At 42.2% G+C, this 23,631-nt stretch overlaps 1 protein-coding gene across 9 annotated transcripts in view; it reads right to left on the bottom strand.

The window, feature by feature from the left end:
- Nucleotides 1–23,631, bottom strand: part of Cit (citron rho-interacting serine/threonine kinase) — a 156,201-nt gene that overhangs the window by 98,826 nt on the left and 33,744 nt on the right. For all 9 annotated transcript variants that reach the window (XM_047560000.1, XM_047560001.1, XM_047560003.1 and 6 more), the window contains exons 7-9: nucleotides 23,151–23,244; nucleotides 17,194–17,397; nucleotides 15,332–15,485 (exon numbers count right to left, since the gene is read on the bottom strand). In XM_047560000.1, coding sequence (XP_047415956.1) covers nucleotides 15,332–15,485; nucleotides 17,194–17,397; nucleotides 23,151–23,244 — 452 coding nt within the window. The remainder of the gene's footprint in view (nucleotides 1–15,331; nucleotides 15,486–17,193; nucleotides 17,398–23,150; nucleotides 23,245–23,631) is intronic.

The raw sequence follows: 23,631 nt of genomic DNA, 5'->3' as shown, positions 1-23,631 counted from the left end.
AGAGTCGAGATTGTTCTGTCTGAAAACTATGTTAATGAGTACCTATGTTAATAGTTCCTGATACAGTGCTATGAAATCATCAGCTCTCCTCATGGCCACATGCCCACTGCCCTCACCAACGACAAGTAGGAAGTCATGCTCTGTCATTCACTGGCAAAAGCCACTAGGAGAAAAAAATCTTTCCCTGGATAGTTTTTAAATAAGTCAACCTATTTGAGGTGACATCAGGACATAGTCTCCTTAGTGGCAGAGGCTATACAAGTAACGTTTTAAGGGTTTTTTTTTTCTTTTTTTCAGCAATAAGATAGATGGCAGAACAAGGCTTTCAGAAACAGAGAGCTATTTTAAGAACTGTGGTTAATTTCTCTTCTATAAATTCTCTCTCTCTCTCTCTCTAATACTGACATTCATTAAAAGCTTTGGGTAAAAATTTATCATCTTCAAAAATATTTTTAAAAACAAACAAGGAAGAACCAAACGGATTCACCCACTTGGCTCTGCTTCTTTCTAATATGTTCCTCTGAGCTCTGGTTACCCATTACCATCTTTAGTTTTTCAGCATGCCAAGCATGAACATTAAAAATGGGGAATATTTTCTAATTAGCCAGGCACGGCGGTGCCCACCTGTAATCCCAGCTGCTCCGGAGGCTGAGGCAGGAGGACTGCAGCCTGGGCAACTTAGCAGGACCTGGTCTCAAAATAAAATAAAAAGGACTGGGATGCAGCCCAGTGGTAGAGCACAGCCTAGCCTGAGTAAGGCCCTGAGTTCAATCTCCCCCATTAAAAAAAAAATCCGATCTTGTTCTAATGTTTATTGCCTTCTTTTTGCACTGGAACACAATTTCCACAACAGGAAGGCAGTTGTGTTCACTACTACACAACTAACCTAGAACAACACTTGCCTGTCTTTATTCAGCGTTTACTATTTTGTTGAAGGAATCCGTGGATAACAAGAACCTTAGACGTGGGATAATTTCTAAGACCGATTAAGCTACTCCATACAAAATGCCATTTTAGGAAACCCAAGTACTGATGTGTCACAGAGTATCTAATTTAGTCATGAGGAACTGATGTACTTGAAGAAAATTGACCCTAGTAAAACTTTTAAGATTGTTGCTGTTGTTATTGTTTTTTTGGTACCAGGGATTGAACCCAGGGGTGCTTATCCACTGAGCCACATCCCCAGCCCTTTTTATACTTTATTTTGAGACAGGGTCTCACTGAGTTGGTTAAGGTCTTGCTAAGTTGCTGAGGCTAGCTTTGAACTTGCGATCCTTCTGTGTCAGCCTCCTGAGCTGCTGGGATTACAGGTCTAAAGCTTTTAATATAATCGACACTGGTGCCAAGTTGCAAGTGGCAAAAAATGATGAGCAACACTAGTTCTGTATCACAAAGGAGAAAGGCACACAAGTAAATATCATGTGATGAGACAATGAATCAGTGTGTACCCGGAACATAGTGGGCATTCAACACATGAAACCAAGGCCACCTTCAGCTTCATTCCATGTACCAGGATGCCCGGGTCCCTAGTTGACAGATTAGACACCATGTTCAGATGTAAAGAACTATTACCCTCAAATTAGCAATCTTACCTACGCTGGGACGAGAGCGGCAAATAAGTGAAGAGGAAGAAGATACTCAGGTCAGTCAGGGGTCAGGATGCGGTTATGAAAAACAGAACGCACACAGAGTGGGACAAGCTGAGCTGATGGGGAGGCTGTGAGTTTTTGCTCTTGTTCCTGCAAACGAAGTGTCACGGAGGTGATCGAATCTCAAGAGTTGGTTAAAAGGTATCTTCGTGGGCTGAAGTGGGAAAGACGGCTGCCTTAGAAAAGCCACAGTGGCCATAGCAGTGGCCCAAGAGCGACATGGGTAATGAGACTGGGGAGTGAGAGAAAGTGAAATCTGGGCAGGACCTTGAAGGTGGAGCTCTGGATCGGACTGGCAGACATAATAGCAGAGTGAGTGTTCGAGTACTGGACGCACATGGTCACTGTAGCCACCAGAGGAAGAGGTCAGGGCGAGGAACCTGTAGCAGATGAGCCTGTAAGAGTCAATACCAGGGATTCTACCCTAAGGAGGTGATAACAGAAACAGAGGGGAGCTGATGGACAGGAGATAGGCTATCACGATAGGCGAGACAATTTGACAAGAGCTGAGAGTTTAGGAATACTGAATGACAAAATACTCAGAAAGGTTTCAACGGGAAAGAAGGGCAAGATATCCAACATCTGAGGCTTCCTGGAAACTAACCCCAAGAGTAAGCTAGGGGATCAGCAAATACAGTTGGTTACTAAATACACATGAGTCATTTAGCCCAAGAGAAGAAGTAACATTGTCTAAAGACTGAGGTCCACCCTGCGTCCTCTCTCTTCCTAGTGGGAAGCCATCAGAAATGATTTGTCCATACAACGCACTGCATATAAGACATTCACAAAGAACACAAAGCATATCCAGTTTGCAACAGCCTTAAGAAAAAAAAAATTATCCCATCTCTTTGACTCCCCCAAGAGTCATAAAAAGATGTTAGGGTAATGGTGCTTTGGGCTGGTGATCAATTTTTACAATGCTGTCTTCCAAGTAAATGGACAAGGATAGCATCAGTAAAGTTTGCTTCAATCAAACTACAGAATGCTTGGGGGGCCTGCTGACAGCAGTTAAGCAGATGTCCTCTCTGGTGGCCGATCTCTGGATGGCAATGGAGTTTTCATCCCGACTTGCAATACTCAAGCCACGTTCCCCCTTCAAGGCTGCTCGACATCAAGTTTTTGGTAATCAACTTGCATGTTCCCAGATTGACTGAAGCACCCAGAGAGGCTTCCTCTCACTGCCGGACTGCACTTTAGCCAGTCTTCTTATCAATTTCACTTTGCTATGTTTTCCCCTCCCTCTTGGTCAGGTAGCTGAGTAGCGACGTGTGAAGAAGCCTCTCTGTGGGCTTGGACATACATCAAAGGGGAACTTCTGTTGCAACTAGTGGCAGCTGCATTTCTCTTCAAAGTCGGGTTTGAACACAGCCAGTGTCTCAGTCAGAGGGAGGCCCCTCGGGACACATTCAGGTAAAAGTGAAGGAGCTAGTTCATCGGCTTCCATTCTCCAGGACCTGTTGCTAGCAGCCCCGCAAATTTCACTTCCAACACCCTCCCCTGGGAATCAACTACATCCAAGAACACGGCAGATGCAATGCGTTCTTTGCTGCTCTCCGGACCTTTCCCCACCCACACAGGTTCTCGCTAAATTGCCTGGGCTGGCCTAGAACTTGGCAATACTCCTTCCTGCCTCAGCCCCCAGAGTAGCTGGGATTACAGGTGTGCGCCACCATACCTGGCTGCCTCCCCATCTCTTTAGTTTTTTCTTTTCTCCAACATGTTAAAAATTTGCTCTTAAGTGTTTGTTAATTTTCATACACAACAAAGGGAGTGAAATGAACCCCCACATGCCCATCACCCAGCTCCAACATCCAGCAATGCCCTAATCCCACTTCATCTCACCTTATCCCTCCTTTGCATATTTGTTGATTATTAAGAGAAAACCCAGATTTTTTTTTTTTTTTTTTTTTTTTTTTTTTTTGTACCAGGGATTGAACCCAGGGGCACTTGACCACAGGGCCTCATCCCCAGTCTTTTTTAATTTTATTTAGAGACAGGGTCTCCCTGAGTTGCTTAGGGCCTTGCTAAGTTGCTGAGGCTGGTTTTGAACTTGGGATCCCCCTGCCTCAGCCTCCCAAGCTACTGGGATTACAGGCATGCACCACTGCCACTACCAAACCCCAGATATTACATCTTTTCACCTGTAATTACTGCAGTAGGTTCCTCTAACACAGGGTTTCTCGTTTGTGCACTGTTGACGATAAGGATGGAGAATCCTTTGTTGGGGGGCAGGGCAGCTGTTGTATTGCAGTTCTTGCGGCATTTCTGACCTCTAGCTACGAGATGTCAATAGCACCCCCAAGACCATCAAAAATGTCTCCAGACACTGTCCAATGTCCCGCATGGGGGCAGGATCCACTCCCACTTGAGAGTCACTGCTCTGACAGGGATGCTTTTAAAATCTTAAGCATGGTGTCCTCATCACACCCAACAAAATGAATTGTTCCCTGACATTATCTAATACCATGCCTGTGCTCAATTTTCTCCAGTTGTCCCCAAAATAACTCTTTATACTTGGTTTGTTTGAATCAGGATCCAACCAAGGTCCACATACCGGTTTGGTTTGATGTGTCTATTTTAACCCAAAACACTGCTCCTCTGTACTTTTTTTAATACCATTTATTGGTTTAAGAAACTAGATCAAGCATCCTCACAGAATTTCCCACATTGTGAACTTGGCTGACTGTTTCCTTGTGGCATCATTTAACACATTTCTCTGTCCCCTATGTTTCCTGTAGATTGGCAGATAAATCCAGGGCCTTCTGGACATTCATATGCAATTTTTTTGGCATGGAACATCACTCAGCATGTGTTATCGGACTTGGTTTCACATGACATTAGGGAGCACACAGTGTCTGTCTCACATCTTGTGATGTTAAGAATTATCCATGGGCTCCGACGATATCAGCCAGATCCCTTCAATCTCTCACCTAAAGGTTTCAGCAGTCATGATGATCATTGCCTAGGGTCCTTAATTCATGAAAAACTGCAAAATGGTGGTTTTCTCATTTCATCCTTCTACATTTATTAGCACAGAACAATTTGGTTGCCCTGGCATATAATTCAAATAAGAAGGCAGGATTGGTTCTTTCCCTATATTTAGAACATTCCAAATAATGATTTGGGGCCTTAGCAACCTCCAGGAGTGACCAATGAGATTTCTCTTTCAAGTGTCGTTATGAACTCATGAATGTTTATACCTTCAGTGTTTCAAGTCACTGCAATCTTGTTGATACTCAAATTGTTCCGTTTTAGGCCAGTGAATGCTTATTAGACATTCTTGTGAGGAAAAGTCAAATCAGAATCTATTTTAACCTCTGGAGCTACATTCCCAGTTTACAGGGGCTGGAAGAACAAGTACCAGACCACCCTGCCCCCCAACCGAGGAGATAGGGAGACAAATTCAGTATGTGGGAGAATTCTAAAAGAAAATGACCTCGGTTTCTTGTCAAATCAATGTCATGAATTTCCACATGCCTGTTCAAGAACTTTTCAATTTTGAAAAAATTCAAACCTATCTCCAGGGCAGAATATACACCAAAATATGAGTGATTTTAAATCCAGTGTTGGAGTGTTAGCAAGGATATAGAGGAAGATCTCTCATACACCGTTGGTGGGATGCAAACAGTACAGCTGTAATGGAAAAGCACGGCAGCCCCTGAATAGGTCAAACATATGCCTGTGTGTGATAGCGATTCCACTCCTAGATACCCACCCCAGAGAAATGGATGCATGTGCCTGTAGCCTGTAGACAAGTGATAAAAGCAATCTTACTTAAGTAATCAAAAAACTGGAAACAACCCAAACATCTATCAGCAGGTGACTTGATTAATAAGTTGTGATAGATCCATACAATGGACTCCTACTCAGCAATAAAAAAAACCAACTCATGATACATCTGCAAGATGGTGACTCTCAGAACAATGCTGATTACCTACTGTTGGTTCAATGGACATAAACTTGAGAAAACACAAACTAAACTGCACTGATAGAGAGCAGACCAGTCAATGCCCTGGGGACAAGGGACGGGATGAGGAGGAATGAAGGGAGGATTACCAGGGGCAGGAGGAAAGGAGTGATGGACACATTGGCTACCTTAAGCCTGGTGAAGGCTTCACAGGTGTGTACCCGTGTTACTTTATCCCCAATCCTTTCCAGGCCTAAGGAGCTTCCACTCAGGCTTATCCGGTAGGTGGAAGTATGGGATAAGCACGTCCAGGCTCACCTTTCACTCCCTCCTTGCACACGGAAGGAGGAGCCCCTGGGGCTTGTCAGAGTTGGATATCACTGGGCCATGCTTTATTAGCAGGAGGACTCACATGCCTCACAAGTTAAAGCCCAGGCTCAGCACTCCCTCTCTCTGGGCCTACATCCCCACTTGGCAGGTGTTCAGCTGAGTGACTGCTACCATCCTCCTCATTGCCAGCAGCCCCTGTGGCAAGTCCTCCCTGTCCAGGAGAGAAGGCCTACCATTCTAAGGTCGTTAGGTTGGGGAATTTACCAGAGACCTCCATTGCAGATTATTGGAAACTTGCCTGTCCAAGAACACAGTGAATATTTTGGCCCCTCTCCAGCTATCAGTTCTTTGTTTGTGTCCTTTATAAGTCAGAATTTGAAGGACAGGAAGGGTGGTCTTAGACCCCAAACTGCCAGTGCTGAAGATGAATGTTCTACCCACAGGGATGAACAGAGTTGGCCATATTTATTTCCTCTGAAGTGAGACACTGGAAATCATTTCCAAACCCTCAGTCATGAACCACCTGGGCCTCCTACTCTGTCTTTACGCTTTCATCTCTTGTGACTCCCGCCAACTATATCCTTTAGTTCAATCCAACCTTCACCCTCGGAAAATGAGTGTAAATGCAATCACCATACTTCATAGAATTGATTAGGAAGCTGGCTGCTGAATAGAGTCCCAGATGTTTAATATGATTTTGAATCTTTGGCCAAATCATTTCTATTTTTGCTTGTTTGTGATAGGTTTTTCTGCAAGTGAGAATACAAGGGTGGCAGAGTCCAATTTATGAGCTCTCTAACAAACCTATTCCCCATTTCTTATCTTCTACCAGGAAAGACATTACTTTATCCAACTGGAATTGATTTACCCAACTGGAATTTGGCATGGCACCCTGGATTCTGCTGAGAGGCACTATGAAAAGCAGCCATATGGAACTTACCAGGACACGTATTGGAATGTGGTCCACTACATCACAGGGGGCTCATTTAGGGGAAACCCAATGTGACATTCCCAAAGCTCAGTATCCAGAAAATTGGGTCTTTACTGAACAAATCATTGTGGACGAAGGCCCTTTGGAACTGGTCATATTCTCCTTTCTGCTTTGGCCACCAGGAGACTGGGAGTCTCAAACCATTCTACCTCAGGCAACTTAACAGAAACACTTTTGCTCTTACTTTTCACCCTGATTTTATTTACCTTACCCTGGTACTTCCTTCACCCAGATTTCTGTTTGTTTATTTATAACTTCTTAATGTTGCAATCATTTCTAGAAGAAGCTTTCTCAATTTTTCTTGGACTAAAGTGGACCATTACATATTTTTACATCTCTAGATGTAGCCTGTAAATTCAGTCTAGAGGGGGAAATCCTGTAATCCTAATTCATAACATTTAGCTCTTTTTAGCCTATTTCCTCCTCTTAGTAACTTAACCTCTAAAAACAGAACAGCACCCAAGAGACACATAAATATTCTCCTGCATATCCCCATAAGAGACCATAAGAGCTACTGACTACATATCTTCATTATGCCTGTTTTATGTTCTAGCAGGTGGCGCCCACATGTCCCTGGTGTCAGATTTCTGCCACCTCTACTTTAGCACTCCCTCTTTCTACCCTCTTCCTCCTCCACCAGGATGCCCCAAACCGCCTCTGCTCCTCTTCCTTACTTCCTCCTGCCCTGCCAGGGAGACGTGCTTCAGGGTGAAACACACCCCAAAAGGACATCCACTTTCGTCCTCCCCAAACTAGCTTAGAAAAGGAAACATGGCTGAATACCTGCTCAAATGATGGGAACCCCCAAACGAGCTGACCTTTAAAAGGCCCAAACAAATAAATGAACATACATACAAAATACACAAGTCACTGAGATAACGCTCTTCTATAGGCAGGAAGCTAAAATAAACAAGCAGAATATGAAAGTTAAAACCATAAGGGGTTTTCATGGGGAGGAAGGGTGCTACTCATCAGAAATCAACAGCAGAGTGGCAAACCCAAAGGGTAAATGTGGTGTAGTCTTATAAAGACTCTTCCTCCATTTTGTTTTTCAATGATGGAGGGAAATAAGCTGCCAATAAAAACTCCTATAATCTTGGAAAGCAGTGTAAGAGTGTTGCTGCTAAGAGTACAGTCTGGCCGGGCATAGTGGTGCACACCTGTAATCCCAGCAGCTTGGGAGGCAGAGGCAGGAGGATTCCAAGTTAGAGGCCAACCTCAGCAACTTAGTAAGACTCCTAAGCAACTGAGTGAGACCCCATCTCAAAATAAAAAATAAAATGCACTGGGATATAACTCAGTGGTAAAGTGGTTAAATGCCAGTTTAAAAAAAAAAAAAAAAAAAGAGAGAGAATAGAGTACAGTCTGTGCTGGTACTTATATTAACACAGAGTATTTAGGAAAGCTATACAAAACCCAACAGTAAGAGTTCACTTTGGGGCACAGGGTGGGAGACATTTTTCACTGTATAACTTTCTGAACCACTTAAATTTTTAACCATGGACTGTATTGCTTTTTCAAAAAATAAAAGCAAAGAGAACCTGAAGTCAGGGAGACCTGAGTTCAACTCCTACCATTGCCAGCCACTGGCTCCATGAGCTTCCCTGGGGGGTTCATCTCATCAGGCTTCAGGGTTCTCATATGTACTGTGGGACTGATTATAAAACCTACCTCACTGGAGGTTAAGGAGGACTAGATAGGGCAATAATATGCTTTGCAGACTTTGGCACATAGCAGGTACTCAATATATGGCATGGCAATAGAAGTGAATGTTCATGAAGACCACTTAACCCATCCTTAATTAAAAGTGAATGAGACCATAGTAAAGAGAGAGTGGAGGAGGTATGAAATGTCTTTTTCCTATCAGAAGACAGAGCAGGTTAAACCAGGAAATTTAAGGATATGAAGGATATAAAGTCTAAGAAGAAAGCTTTAAATTCCTCAATACAGAGTGCAAAATACAACAGTTCTAAGCAGTTCCATCTACCCATGGGAGTCCTTAGCCAAAAAGCAGCCTCCTCCCACCCTGAGCCCAGAAGACAAAATGAGGAAGACAATGATAAGCCAGAAACTCCAAGGCCGACAGATACAATTTTTCTCTTCGTGTGAGGCTTTATAAATGCTAATGTGCACAGGATTACCTGGGGATCTTATTAAAATGCAGCTTCTGACTTAGCAGGACTGGGTCTCTGCATCTCTAACAAGTTCCCAGGTGATGCTGATTCTGCTGGTCCGTGGACCACACTCTGAGTAGGAAGGTCCTACTGACCCCAGATAACACTTCTGCTGTTTGTTAGCAGGGCAGTCTGCAGGGATTAAGATTACTAGAATGTTATCTCTGCTGATAACAACCCAGTCAGTTCTTCTACATCAATGGTTATCAACTGGGGTCTACTGTGCCTCCCCAAGGGACACTGGGCAATGTCTGGAGACATACTTGGTTGTCACAACTGCAGAGGAAGAGCTACAGACATCTGTGGATAAAGGGCAGGGATGCTGCTGAGCATCCTGCAATTCACACAACCACCCCCATGACAAAGAATTATCTTGCCCCAAATGTCAACAGTGCCCAAGGTGAGAGACCCTGTTCTAAATAATAGAAAACAAGATAAATCCTCAGTCTCCTCCATTCCTTCTGAGACTATAAGTCCTGACTTTAGAAACAGGCCACCAATCCAACATGGATAACAAGTTAGCAGGATGCTATATGTGGAGAAGGGACCTGGGGTCACAGGTCACAGTCTATGGTCTATGTTTAAAACCAAGCATATGCGGTTCAGTTACCCAGCAGGGAAACTACAAAGCATGAAATCTCCTGTCACTTTGAGGTAGAGCAATTTAACAAGACCATAGCTCTGTTCAAGCAAAGGGCCAGTTAGGAACTTAGACTGTAAGCTCCATGAAGCAGTGCCACGGCCACACTTGCTTTTCAGTAGAACCCCACACCTAACATGGCACACTGTAGATGCTCAAATACCAGGATGAATCCTGCAGATTCAAAAGCTAGTGCAATTCCAAAAGTTCTTAAATAGACCCAGAAGTTATCTACTCTCTATTGTGACATGGTTTACTACTTGCCACCATCAAAACATTATTACTAATAACAATGCCAAGGCACGCAGGGTTCTGTGGAAAGGACACAGTCCATCTGTTTTGTACTGGGGATTGAACCCAGGGCCTCATGCATGCTAGACAAGCACTGAGCTACACCCCAGCCTTTTCTTTTCTTTTCTTTTGAAAACAGTGTCTCCCTAAGTTGCTCAGACTAGCCTGGAACTTGCAATCCTCTTGCTTCAGCCTCCCAGGTAGCTGGGATTGCAGGTGTGTGTCACTAGGCCTGGCTAAGAGCACAGGTTTTGAACCACACAAACCCTGACCCAAATCCAGACCCACTTACTTGCCATATGCTTTGAACAAGTTTCCACAGTATCCACATCTATAAGTGGGTATAAAATTCTTACATTCAACAGAATTTTTCCGAAGCAATACTGTGTGATATACTTGAATACCACATGACTGACATAGAATAGGTGCTCCCTCAACATTATTTCCTATCATGCTAAAGGACTAGCATTAAAAAACACAAGTTACATGATGCTTATTTTTGCACACAAAAATTTTCACCCGGGGCTAGATAGGCATGGCATGCCTCTCCTCTAAGCCAAAGGCCCTCACGACTCAGGTTCATCAAGCAGTCACAAGATATGCATTTGAGGTTTCACTACAGCCATTCAGAGACAGGTAGGAGGGAATAATGAGCCACAGTAACACAAAGGACACCTATTCGGAAGGGGAACAACTCAGTGTGTCATTAGCACGGGATCACCATGTACTCACACTGATGAATACAAAGGACCTGAAAAATCAGGATAATTTGGCAGGAACTGTATCTCTCTGAAAATAGTAAAAGGAGGACAACTCAAGAGAAAAGGCCTGGGTCAGGAATAACTGACAACACGGTTCTCTAGAGCGTCCGCTGTCAGTCGGAGGCAATCACCCGTAATCACCCCCCCATGACGCCCTTCTCTCTGTTGGGACGTGGTGGTCTTGGAAGAAAGGTGCAGGTGTGCTGGTCCCACCGACATCACTCTGCCTTGCGGGTGGAGGGGTTCAAAAGATGTGAAAAAAGAACACCAGGAAGCAAAACCTTCCATTGACAGAAGCAGGTATGATACACCAAATAAGGTAGGTGTAACCCCCAGAGGCATGAAAGAGGAGCTCTGATTGGATCCTGCTTTCGGGAAGCCCAGGAAAATCAAGCAGATGCGTCGAAAGCATCACTGAAGTGGCACAGCCTGGGGCAGCTGGTAGGCTTAAGAAACCCCCCACCGAAAGGTGGAGAGCAGCCTTGATATAATAGTGATTATAAGCCACAGAAACACAGCCTTGTGTGAGGCTGGGAACAAAACACCAGAGTGATGGGCACCTGGAGACCCACGGGGGTGGCCACAACGCATCTCGGGGCTTCTCACTTGCTGGGAGGCTCGGTATCCCTCACCTGGGTCGGATCCCTGTTCACATGGCACTGCCCACGGCGACGCCCAGCAGCAGAACACCGGAGGGCACAGATGTTCTGCCTGACCTCAGGGTCAAAGCCAAGGCACGTCCTAGTTTCTCTCGGTAGCCACACCCAGTTCCGTCATTCATAAATCTGTCCAGACCCTTCTTAAATTGCATTTATATATCCTGCCAGGACCACCTCTCGAGATAATGAGTTTCAAAAGATTATTACCTGCTGTGTTAAGCAGTATTTCCTTTCATTGGTTACAACAAGAAAAAGAAGAATTAGGGGTGAAACAGCAGAGAGGCTAATGTTGCTTTCATCAAGGGACAATCTCATGTTGTGGAAAGCAGAAATGTTCAACAGCCTGGAACCAGAAGGCACTGAAGCAGCAACCATGAACTTAGGAAACTTGATGATTTCAAGTGTTTTGGTTGATGAAAGTCACTCCACATGTTTTTATGAAAAAGAGAACTGGACAAAGGCATAATTTACCTTAGAGTTACCTAGTTAGCAAATGGCTCAAAGAGCATGGAGTTCAACAATGTTCTCAATCACAAAACCCTGTACTGATTGCAAACAGCCAGAGCAAACGAGAAAATCTGCTAGGAGACAGGGAAATTCATACCATGCCTCTCGGCAGAGTTGGAAATGCCACGGACCACAAGGAAAAGGCACTACAGAACCTCAGTGGGCGTGAAGTTCCCAGCCCCTGGCTTAGCCCGCACAAGGCATCTAAGCCAGAATTAGTCCCTTCAATCTAAACAACCTAATTGCAATATGGTACCCTGGACTGATTCCCTGCAACAGCAAAGGGACATGATTTGGAAAACTTGTGAAATCTAAATAAAGTCTGCAATTTAGTTAACAGTAATACAAAAATATTAATCTTAGTTTTGACAAATGTCAAACTGTTGTGTGAGTGGTTCCCATTAGGGACAACTGAGTGGGGCTGGGACTCTTGTACTGAGACTTTTGCAGTATCCTTTGACTTTTCTATAAAATTAATATTCCAATTTTTTTTTTTTTTTTTTTTTTTTTTTTTTTTTTGCGGTGCTGGGGATTGAACCCAGGGCCTTGTGCTTGCAAGGCAAGCACTCTACTGATTGAGCTATATCCCCAGCCCCCAAATTTTTTTAAAAATTTAAAGTAAATATATTTTGAGTCTTCAGAGCCACTACACTAGGAGTTGGCAGTCAATAAAAACCACCAAAGTTTTTAAGATGCAAGATTTAGTGGGGGAGAAGAATTCCCTGATACAAATTAGGGTGGGAGGACATGGATTAAGGATAAGGAAAACCTAAAGACTAAGTGGATATTTATTAGGACGGAGAAAAATTAAGCAGCTAGCCATGGAAGGCATGGTGAATCCTACATGTGTGTGAATGAGACTAAGTCTACAGGGGCCCATCACGCAGCTGCCTCATCCCAGATATAACCACAGCCCCTCAGGAACACCGGGCTGGGGTGTAACTCAGTGCTAGAGCGTGTGCTCAGCTCATGCTAAGGCCCTGGGTTTAACTTCCAGCACCAAAAAAAAAAAAAAAAAAAAAAAGATGGGCAGCAAGAACCACATTTGACAATGACATGTATCCTCCACAGGCTCTGTACGATTTGTAGAAAAATAGTTACACTTGTAAACTCTGAAGGCAGGCTAGAAGGAAAAGACTAGAACACAATCTAGGAATTCTAACACCTTTAGCCCTGAATGTCCACAGATTCTACATCTTCAGATTAAACCAAGAGAGGATTTAAAATGTTCCAAAAAATGTGCATCTGCGCTGAACACATACAGACTTTTTTCCTGGTTATTATTCCCTGAGCAATAGAGTATGACAATTATTTACATAGCATTAAATCACATCAGGCATTATAAGTCATCTAGAGATGATTAAAGTATACAGAAGGATGTACATAGGTCATATGCAAATAAAGTTCTGTTTTATATAAATAGACTTGAGCATCCTCAGATTTTGCTATGCCTGAGGGGTGCTAGAGCCAGTCCTTTTCAGATATCAAGGGAAAACTCTAATACCAAAACAACATCAAGGTTTACCAAAACAAAGAATGAAGGTACTCAGATAATTAATCACCATTCACTGACTTACTTAAGTGGAGACATGTAGTTAGGCATAATCAGCACATTTGTGCATAAAAATTAATTGCTTATTCAGGAAGATAAGAGATTAAAAAGGCAAGACAAAGGAGGATTAAGTACATGAACAGCACCTAAAAATTTTATCAAATCTTTCTAAAAGCATAAAAGGAAGAATACTGAAAACATATTACCAATTAAAAGCCACAACTTTGGCTGTTTGGTGTGGGTATTGTCTAAAGATTAGAAAAAATGAAAACATTTGTGGAGACCAAAATGACACAGGTTGGATCTTAAATGTACCCCAAAGGAAAAGAACACGTCTCCAAAGCTTGACTGTTAACCTGTGAAACCTTTCTGAGACAGGGCTTGGTTAGGTCATTGGGGGGATGCCCTTGACAGGACACTGGGACCCAAGGGAAAAACTTCCTCTAACATGTGCTCCTGCTATGATGTACTGTGCCACCATAGGCTCAAAGCAACAGAGCCAAGTGACCATGAACTGGAACCTCTGAAATCATGAGCCAAAACAAACTTTTTCTCCTTTTAGTTTGATTTTCTCAGGTATTTTGTCACAGCAACAGAAGGACCCGGAAGGAAAGGTTTGCCAAAAAAATATTTATGGAAATGCTCCCTAGTAAATATTTTGGCAGGAGGTTAGAAAAACCATCAAAATAGCCTTCAACTGGACAATTCTGGATCTTAACCACTCTTGTGTCACAGTCAAATGCACAAGAGGGTATACAAGTTGAATATCCCTCATTTGAAATGCCTGGAATCAGAAGTGTTTTAGATTTCAGATTTTTTCAGATTTTGGAAAATCTGGATGTACATAATGAGATATCTTGGGGATGGAACCCAATTCTAAGCACAAAATTCATTTATATTTCATATGCTCTTTATACACATATACGTAGGCTGACAGTAATTGTATGCAACATCTTTAGTATGCCAGTGTTTGGACAGCAACCCCTCATGAGGTCAGATGTGGAATGTTCCACCTGTGGCATCATGTCTGTGCCCAAAAGGTTTCAAATTTTGAAAGCATTTTGAACTTTTGGATTAGGGAAGCTCAACCTGCAGTTACAACATGGCTCCAATTAGAAGCCTGGTTTTGATACCCAAAAACAAGTTCCACCTCCCCTCCTTACCAAAAATAAAACACACTCAAACAGGCCAACTTTCCCCTCGGCTCTAATCCACACTGATCACTGCGTCAAGTCATTAAATCACATTCAATCAACATATCTAATGAATTGTCTTTAAAAAAAAAATCACCAAATTGTTAAAGGAAAAAAACAAGCTCTTTGGTTTTGTTGTCAATAAATCAGATTTTTGTTAATAATTAATCAATTCCATTTGCACTAGCCGACTACAGTGAATCCACCATACATATCCATTACAGATTTTACATGCATGTGAACAGAGAAATATCAGAGAGGGAAACAAAGGAACACAGCAGGGAACTGTGCCTCACCGCAGGCCTGGGCACACTGCCTGACCTCAGTGTCCTCTTCCTAATCTATGAATGAAATAACTAGGTCCATGTTTCCTCTGGGAAGAAACGGTCAAGCCAGGAGACAAGCTTCGAGCCCCATCAATCTCCGCCTCTGACTTACTGTGAGATACTAAAGACCACAAAAACGTGGAGTTTGATAAATGACCCAGTTGTACGCAAATAATGCTAAAGCAGAATTATTACTGACAGCTATGTCAACGGCCCTTTTCTCTTCCTACACGTAACTAAGGCCTTTATTTATGCCATTTACCCCAGCTTCTTTGGACCAGAGTAATTTCAGGTTGCCCATACATATTTCTCAATCCCAACACCCAAATTTAAGGAACGTGCTGTACTTACAGTTCCGAATGTCATTCCAGTCAATTTTGGAGAAGAAAGGATGGCAACAGAGGCCCTCAAACTTCAACCTCTCTTTCTGGCCACACAACAAACTTTGAATGAGATCAAGGAATCCACTGCTAACTTTGGGGTCATCTGGAAACTTCAAAAACCGCTGTTCCAAAAAATACAATAATTAATTTCCTTAGTAGCGATTCAATTTCTCACATCCCAAAGAGTATATCTCATTTACACAAGTTCCTTTTCCTTTTTTTTTTTAAAAGAAAGTTTTATGTCCTCTTAACTTTGGACCAAAGGCATGTTCCCAAAATAAGTGGCCTGTTCACATCAATAGGCCCGGCTCCTTTGTAGGGGCTCAGTCTCCTCCACGGCTTGACCTCTGCTCCCCTCTCCATCTCATCCTGCACGCTCTGCGTCTCTCTTTGCTGTCCAACAATGATGAGCTATTTAAAGTTCCCTGCACACCTCACACTGTTCTCCCGGCCTAGAACTCCCTCCCCGCCCACCAGCCCCCAGCTCCCTTTCCTACCCTGGTGCTCCTTCCCACAGGCTCCCTCTGTCCTCTGCTTCTGCCCTGACACAAGGTGTCACAGGTTCTGAGTGATGATGAGCAAGGGCACCGGGGGCCTCCTGGCTCATCACTGTGACCCCGGCGCCTGGCGGTATCTGCTGCAGTTCGCTCGTGATTGCATTATTCAATGAGCGAGTGAACTGAAAGGAAGGAAATAACTCAGCCCCAAGAGTCATCTGAGGGGAAACTTCAGCTCAAGAGGAGACTCAAGAAGAACAATGTATGTATATTAAAAATATGTATTAACCATTCCAGGAAGATGAAAATTGAATGAGATACGAGAACCTTAAAAATGAGTTCTCTCTTTTCCTTCTGGTTCAGACTGAAAAATACATATTTATCATATCCTTAAGAATGAGCTTAATATAGTGAAAATTAGTTGTTAGAAAACTGGTGTCCCTTTGCTTTTTTTGGCTTTTTAGTAGTACTGGGGACAGAACCTAGGGCCTCTCCCATGCTAGGCAAGTGCTCTACCCCTGAGCTACCCTCCCAGCCAAGAAAATAGTTTTAATTTTACTTTATATGCATATATTAATATAAAATATAATTCTAACTCATTTCCTTATTCGATTTTACTACCATATTTGATAATACTCAGAAGCAGCACAGCATAAAATCAAAAGCATAGGCTCCAGAGTCTTCAGATTGCCTGTGTTACTTGGGGCAAGTTACTTAATCTGTGATTTGTTTTCCTCACCTATAAATAAAAATAATCATAATAATGATACCTACCTTACAGTGTTGTCTGAAGATGAATTAAGCTAATAAGCTATTTCATCAATTCTAAGATTCATATTTATGCACATTTAACAGTAGTGAAATCAAGATGTATTTTACAATCAATAAAAATATCAAAGATTAGCCAGGCATGGTGGGACATGCCTATAATCCCAGAGGCTCTGGAGGCTGAGACAGGAGAATTGCAAGTTCAAAACCAGCCTCAGTAAAACTCAAGGCACCAAGCAACTCAGTAAGTGAGACTCTGTCTCTAAATAAAATACAAAACAGGACTGGGGATGTGGCTCAGTGGTTGAGTACCCCTGAGTTCAATCTCCAGTGTCAAAAAAAAAAAAAGATTAATTGGCAGCAGTTTTTCTTTTCTAGTGATACAAAAAATAATGACATAGTCTTACAATTACTGGCAGCTGAGATCTATGAACTATAATTAATAAAGTGTCAGGACAGCTTTTGGCACAAAGTGAGTGCCATGCTGGTTTACACATAACATTCCATTCACACAATTTTTAAATGGCATTTCTCAGTGTAACTTCGAAATCTAATGACCCTTTACCTGGAAATGCATGATGTTATTGAAGGTTCTGGCTGAGGTTCCCTCCGTGAATGGGGTTCTCCCGTAAACCATTTCATAAGCAATGACTCCCACCGACCACCAGTCACACTCCAGGCTGTAGATGCCTTTTCCGTCACCATTCATTACAGTCAGCACTTCGGGAGCCATGTAATCTGGGGTCCCAATCGGGAGTTTGGCGTTCACCTAGAATCCCATTAATAAGCTGAATTCAGCAAACTTTCAATTATCTTCAAGTAGACTGCCAACAGTCATATCAGACAGAAGCAGATCTGCCACTTCTGTCGAGTGGCACACTATCAGGAAGTCCAAATGCTTACTGATTTTCTTTTTCAAAAGCGCACGATCCAACCCAAAGGCAAGGGGGCAGGATGTGTTGATGACGTTCACCCTTTGGTTGTACAAGTGGCAGTTGGGCACGCGGCAGCAATGGAGGTGTTTCCTGATACAAGTTACTGATATGCTAGAACTTCTTTTACTTAAGAAAACAGCAAAATGATTATAAAGCCTAAAGATCAATTGAAGATCAGTTTAACCATCACTAAAAAACTTGCAGCAAACCAGGAATGCAATATGGCAAATGCATGTTAGATCTCAAGTTCAAAAAAAACTGGAAAACGGATTTTGGAATCCACATTCCCACAGTAGCCTGCTCGCAGGGCGTGACATGACTAATACCTTCCACCCAGCGCTGGATGCTAATGAGTTCATTTTCCTCATCTCACTCTTCCTGTGATCCCTCCCCACTGTTTAAAACCCAGGGGTCCCCAATCCAATGGTGCCGCAGCACCTGACCTTGGCAAGGCATTATTAGGACGATGTACGAGGTGTTTTCATGAAGCTAAATGTATTCCGTTTTAAGCGCTGTCCTTTTGTCCCTGAGAATTTGTCCTTCTGGATGTTTTAGTGTTTAAATGTGCTTTGTTTCTTGAAATGATGCTGATGAAAGAATTAGGTCTTCTTCCCCTCATTCCAGACCCCTCAGTGAGGGGCCCAGTCCATGGCAGCCTGTCTGGTCTTCACAATTGTTTTGAAGTTTTAATGAGCCATGAAATGTGAAGTGTGAGGATCACCTGTCTAACCTCCCTCCCCATCAAAACAGGAAGGCCCTGACTCTAGACAAAAACTGTGTTAACCAGTTGTCCTACAATCCCACGTGGCAAACGGGCTTCTCTGGGGTCAGCAGTTGAATGATGTGAAAGGACGTGAAGCACCCCTGAGGAAGCCCAGAGATTGGGGGTATGGCCACATACCTGTAAGGCTGGACTTCATATCGAGAAAGTAAATTTGCTTTGCTGTGATGTAATTGGGTATTGAGAGAAAAGGGAATATTTAGGAGATACTGAGAGGCCTCCTTTCCCCAGTGATGAAGCTGGACGAAGCTTGTCCACTCCTCTGACCAAGATCCTTTCATTACAGGAAACAAGATTTCCTGGAATTCTCCCATCTCCTCTCTTATTCTACACACACACAGTATGTGCGTAATACAGGAATAGATAAATCATTCCTACGATTCTCCCAGTCCCCCTTTCTTATCCCTTTCCTCAGGCCCACACTCTGATGTAGGTTTCGGGCTAGGGATGTGGCTCAGGGGCAGAGCACTTTGTCTATCATGGGCAAGGCCCCAGGTTCCATTCCCAACACCACACACACACACACACACACACACACACACACACACACAAAAAGGTCAGGGCTGTCGGTTCTTTCCATTCCTGACACTAATCACCCACTGCTTTGGGCAACAGGATTTCTCCTACTAGCACCCACTCAGGAAAGCTGGATAGTCCTATCACCCAAGAAACTGCAAGCAGGCCTGTGCTGAAGGACAGAAGTGTGAGTGGAGGGGCCAATATGTGGTCTAGACAGAACCACAGCAGGACTGAAGCCTGAGAAACGGAAAGTAGCTTAGGTCAAGGGGAAACCTTGATGCTGGGAAGTCTAAGCCAAGACTTCTGTACTGAGCTCTCAGTACAGGGTTAGGATTAAACTATAGGATCTTGGCAAAAACCACATAAACAACAGGATCTTGGCACTGAGCAATAGATATTCTTTAACAAGAGAAGAAAAACTCTAACATCTTGGTTTAGTTAAATAATGATGATGTCACTATATTGTTGATTAAATGCCTAATTACCTTGCAGGACCAGAACTACACAATTATCAAATAAGCACTATTTGCACTACTGGATTTTATTTTATTTCCACATAGACTGTTCCAGAATATTGCTTTCCTTGTTTGCAACTGACAGGGCAGAGTTGCTCACTCACATTCAGAGAGTTGAATTTGGCTGGGCCATGTATTAGCGTGGTCCGGCCAAAAAGCATAAACTGTCAATGCCTCATTTTCAAACTGATGATTAGACTGAGAGTCGGATAACTCCCTAATTCTTACCCCATCGTAGATATGTGACTAAATATATTCATGTCCAACAATTTTCTAAATTTCATTACTAATTTAGAAAGCAACAACAGGAAAAATACCAACTGGTTTGTTCTCTATACAATTTCACATAGTGTTTACTTGCCATTAAAAAGACCAAGTTTCCGTTAGTCACTGACCTCCAAGCACCTTAAACCTGGTTAACATGTTCATAAACTCACATATCCTGATGAGGATTTTGCAGTATGCTTTCACTCTCCTCTGGTGGCAATTCAGACAGCTAAGTGGGGTGAGATGTTAAAAGTGAACATGCATCTGGAGTCCCACCTGCCTGCAGTACACTACTCCACAAGGTTCCAATAAATTTGGTTATTTTTTTACTATATTGGCACAAAAATAAACCAGCTCAGCGGGAGACAGTAATAAAATGACAGGTGCAGAAGAGTCTGCCATATTTGGGAAAATAGGAAAAGAAAGAAAAGGAAGGAGGGAAAAAGAAAAGGATTAACTTAGCAGACTCTTATACCAAAAGCAAATGAGGAAGTAAGAAAAATATCCCAATCCCTTTTCATAAAATGCTCACACAAAAAACTGTTTAAACCTAAGTCTCCCCATCTAGATGCGCAGGGCATAAACACACACCTGCAGAAGCAGGGGAAAACAGAATTCTCACTATGTTGTTCCTCTTATGCAAAAGAAAATTACATCTTTTCCCTCCTGCGAAAATCTAAACAGGGATAGCGCCTATGGGCTTCCAACTGCTAAAAGGGGCTCCTTATCACTTAACAATGCTACAATGTGCTTAACTTAGAATCTCCTTACAACTCCTTTCAAGAAAGCAGAATAGCAGGTTGATACTGGGAGAGGTTTGCCATTCTATCAGATTCTCATAAGGTGAAGTGGGTGACCCAAGACACACAGCAGGTCCTGTGGTCACTAGGCCTCTGGTCCTATTGGCTAACATAAAATACTCCAATGTAAAACACAAAATGCTTCTGAATAAGAAACAAGATAAAAACAACAGATGGTGGAAAAATTCAATATTATCTAAGATTCACAAATATCTAAAATACAAAGATAAAGTTTGGGAGAGGCAGGGAAAAGAACTGATTGACTTTTGAGTAAAACAGTAATTTCAATAAATGTGGATATATTTTTATAGTATATTTTGAATACAGAAAATATCTCTAACCTACTTTAGGCCTATAAAACATTCTCTTCAAAGGAAACACATACTTAACCTTCCAATGTTAATCAAAAATATTTTTTAAAATTTACTAATTCTATATCCACACTTGACATGATCTGGATTGCAAATTACTGCACTTCTATAATAAAATGGCATTTCCATTTAAAAGAATGCTAAAAATTCCTTGTTTCTCATATTCTGATTCAAAAAGCACAGGTAGAAAAGAGGTACAATATTCTCAAGTGTGTCTACCCAGTGCTGTAACTCCTTGACCAAGATAATCAGAGAGTGAGCCTTGAGCTGCAAATAAACCTGAGAGCCTCCAGGAGGCTCGGGCCTGCAAGGAAGGCTGCTACGATTAGAGCAGGAAAAGGACATTGGCAACACCGGAAGATATAAACCTGAAGAGGAACTTGTCTCGCCACAAGCATTCTGAAGATGGACTCTTACTCTTAATTCCTATTTACGAAGCAATGACTGTGGATTTTAATCCAGTTTCCTGAGTAGGTTTTCTATGGCAAGCACACTCGCCAGCTCTAATTAATGAGCTTCCTGAGGCGTCTCAATCTACTGTAGACAATCTCAACTCAGAGTGGTTTTCCTCCCCTCCCTCCAGGGACATCTGGCAAGGCCTGGAGACATTTTTGGTTGTCCTAATTGCCAGGGTGGGTACTATTGGGACCTACTGGGTAGAGAAATACAGCTAACTATCCTAAAATACACAGGACAGCTCCCCACAATAAAGAATTATCCAGACCAAAAAGGCAACAGAGTTGAGGTTATACTGTCAAGACTATGTACTATAATGCAATTTATTCTCAAAAGCACCAGTTTCTGGGTTTTGGATTTTTGAGATGGGGTCTTTCTGAGTTGCCAAGGTTGACCTTGAATTTGTGATCTTCCTGCCTCAACCTCCTGAGAAGCTGGGGTTACAAGCATGTGACATCAAGCCTAGCTCTAATGCACGAGTTTATTAATGCCACTCATGTAATGTCAAAGTTTTTTAATCTTAAAAGGCAGTTTTGTGTTAATTGTTTTCTTGTGTCTTATTCCATTAAATTTGATACTAAGTTTTTGCACCTGTTTCTGAGTTATAACCTAATTTTTCTTGCAGGGGCACTGGGGCTTAAACCCAGGGCCTTAAACCCAGGGCCTTGCCAATGCCACCTATATGCTCTATCACTGAGCTATATTCCAGCCCCTCTACATCATTTTTAAAGCATAAAATGCTTTGAGTTTATAATCTGATTCTTGTTGTGATGATTAAGTGAACAGATTATAAGAATGCAACCTGAAAAAATAATAGTGCTGAGGTTGAGAAATCCTGACTCTGGACAGCATTTGGAGTCTGTTTTTCAAAGGCCCAAATATTAAGTAAATTATCTTCAGCAGGTCTCGGGTCTTCAGAACACACAGGCCAGATGCTGAAGTATAAGGAGTTAATCCAACTCTCAACCTCTACCTAGTATCAACCTAGTAACACCCGCCTTTCCTCCAAGGAATTTCCGGCAATTTTACATATTGTCATTTATATAAAGGACTTAACTCAGACCTGGGGGGCATTTTGAAGAGCAGCTTCTCTAACCTCTTAATTTGTGCATTTTAACTAGAAACAGTATTTTTTAGAGAAAAGAATAAAGGCCAAGTTCCTAAGGATTTGTCTAGGTCACCAAGTAGCTCAGTTGTGAAATTAATCTTAAAACCTAAGTCGATTTTCTCTTAGACCATTCTTTTTGCAAGCTGACCTCAAAATTCACATTTTAGTAAGAACCAACTTTCTTAGAGGATTTTTTAACTCTATTTTCTTCTAACTTTGTCATCTTTTTCCTGAAGTATTCTTACTCTTGATCTCAATAGCTCCACTCCTGCCTTCCTAATTAGCATGTGGAATGCAGTTTAATTTACCAAAGGTCCAAGACTTAAAAATGACATTTTGAGCACTGGTTCTTGACACTTAAGGATATTTAATTCAAATGTTCTTGTTTTGTTGCATAGGAAATGGAGGATTTGAGAAAAAGAAGGTTACATTTCATCAAACTATTTTTCAGTAAAAAAGACATATAACATAAGACAGTTTCTAAGAGGCAAGAAAAATGAAGGCAAAAACAAAATAAACATTTTCCTTTCTTTTTAACCAAAGTATAAGAACATTCCCAAAAATGTTTCTGAAGGTATTAACAGGTATTATACATAAAAGGGTGCTACGGTCCGGGAATAATTCCAGGTTCCCATCCCACCCCAGCCCTCAAGGAGTCATACGCTGGCAGATGAAGGCTCATCACTGGATCCCATTATTTCCCAAATTTATGAAGACCAAGAAATGCTTTCTGGTATAACCTCTATTAAGCTATTTTATTCCATTATTACCATTTTATTTGAATTCATTTTAGCAGCTGATCCAAAATCCACCAACTTGATGTGTCCTGTTCTGTCAATGAGAACATTCTCTGGCTTGATGTCCCTGTAAGAAAATCAGTACTCTGAATTAGCACTGTGCTAAACAAGCAGCAAGCTTTTGCTAACTCAGGATCTCAATTCAAGCAAATATCTTAGGATAGGGCGAAAACCAAGGTCAAAAGACACTAAAGAATTTAATCAAGGTCATGAGACTAGCCAGTGGAAAAGCTGAGTCTTTCGTCCAGCTTTTATGATTACTGGTCTTTCATTATATTCCCATAACATCCTCAGACATAAAAACAGTAGATGAGTGAAGACAAGAAGAAATACGTATCGACTGAGGATTTTGTGGAGCACCTTTGTGAATTACTAACAGACACAGTTAAAAGTGTGCTGTGGTTTGGATCTTCAGTGACCCCCAAAGGACCAAGTGTTAAAGACAGTCCCAAGC

Source organism: Sciurus carolinensis, chromosome 8, assembly GCF_902686445.1.
Source record: "Sciurus carolinensis chromosome 8, mSciCar1.2, whole genome shotgun sequence".
Taxonomy (NCBI): Eukaryota; Metazoa; Chordata; class Mammalia; order Rodentia; family Sciuridae; genus Sciurus; species Sciurus carolinensis.
Note: the sequence above shows the minus strand (reverse complement) of the source record. Positions and strands in the feature narration are given on the sequence as shown.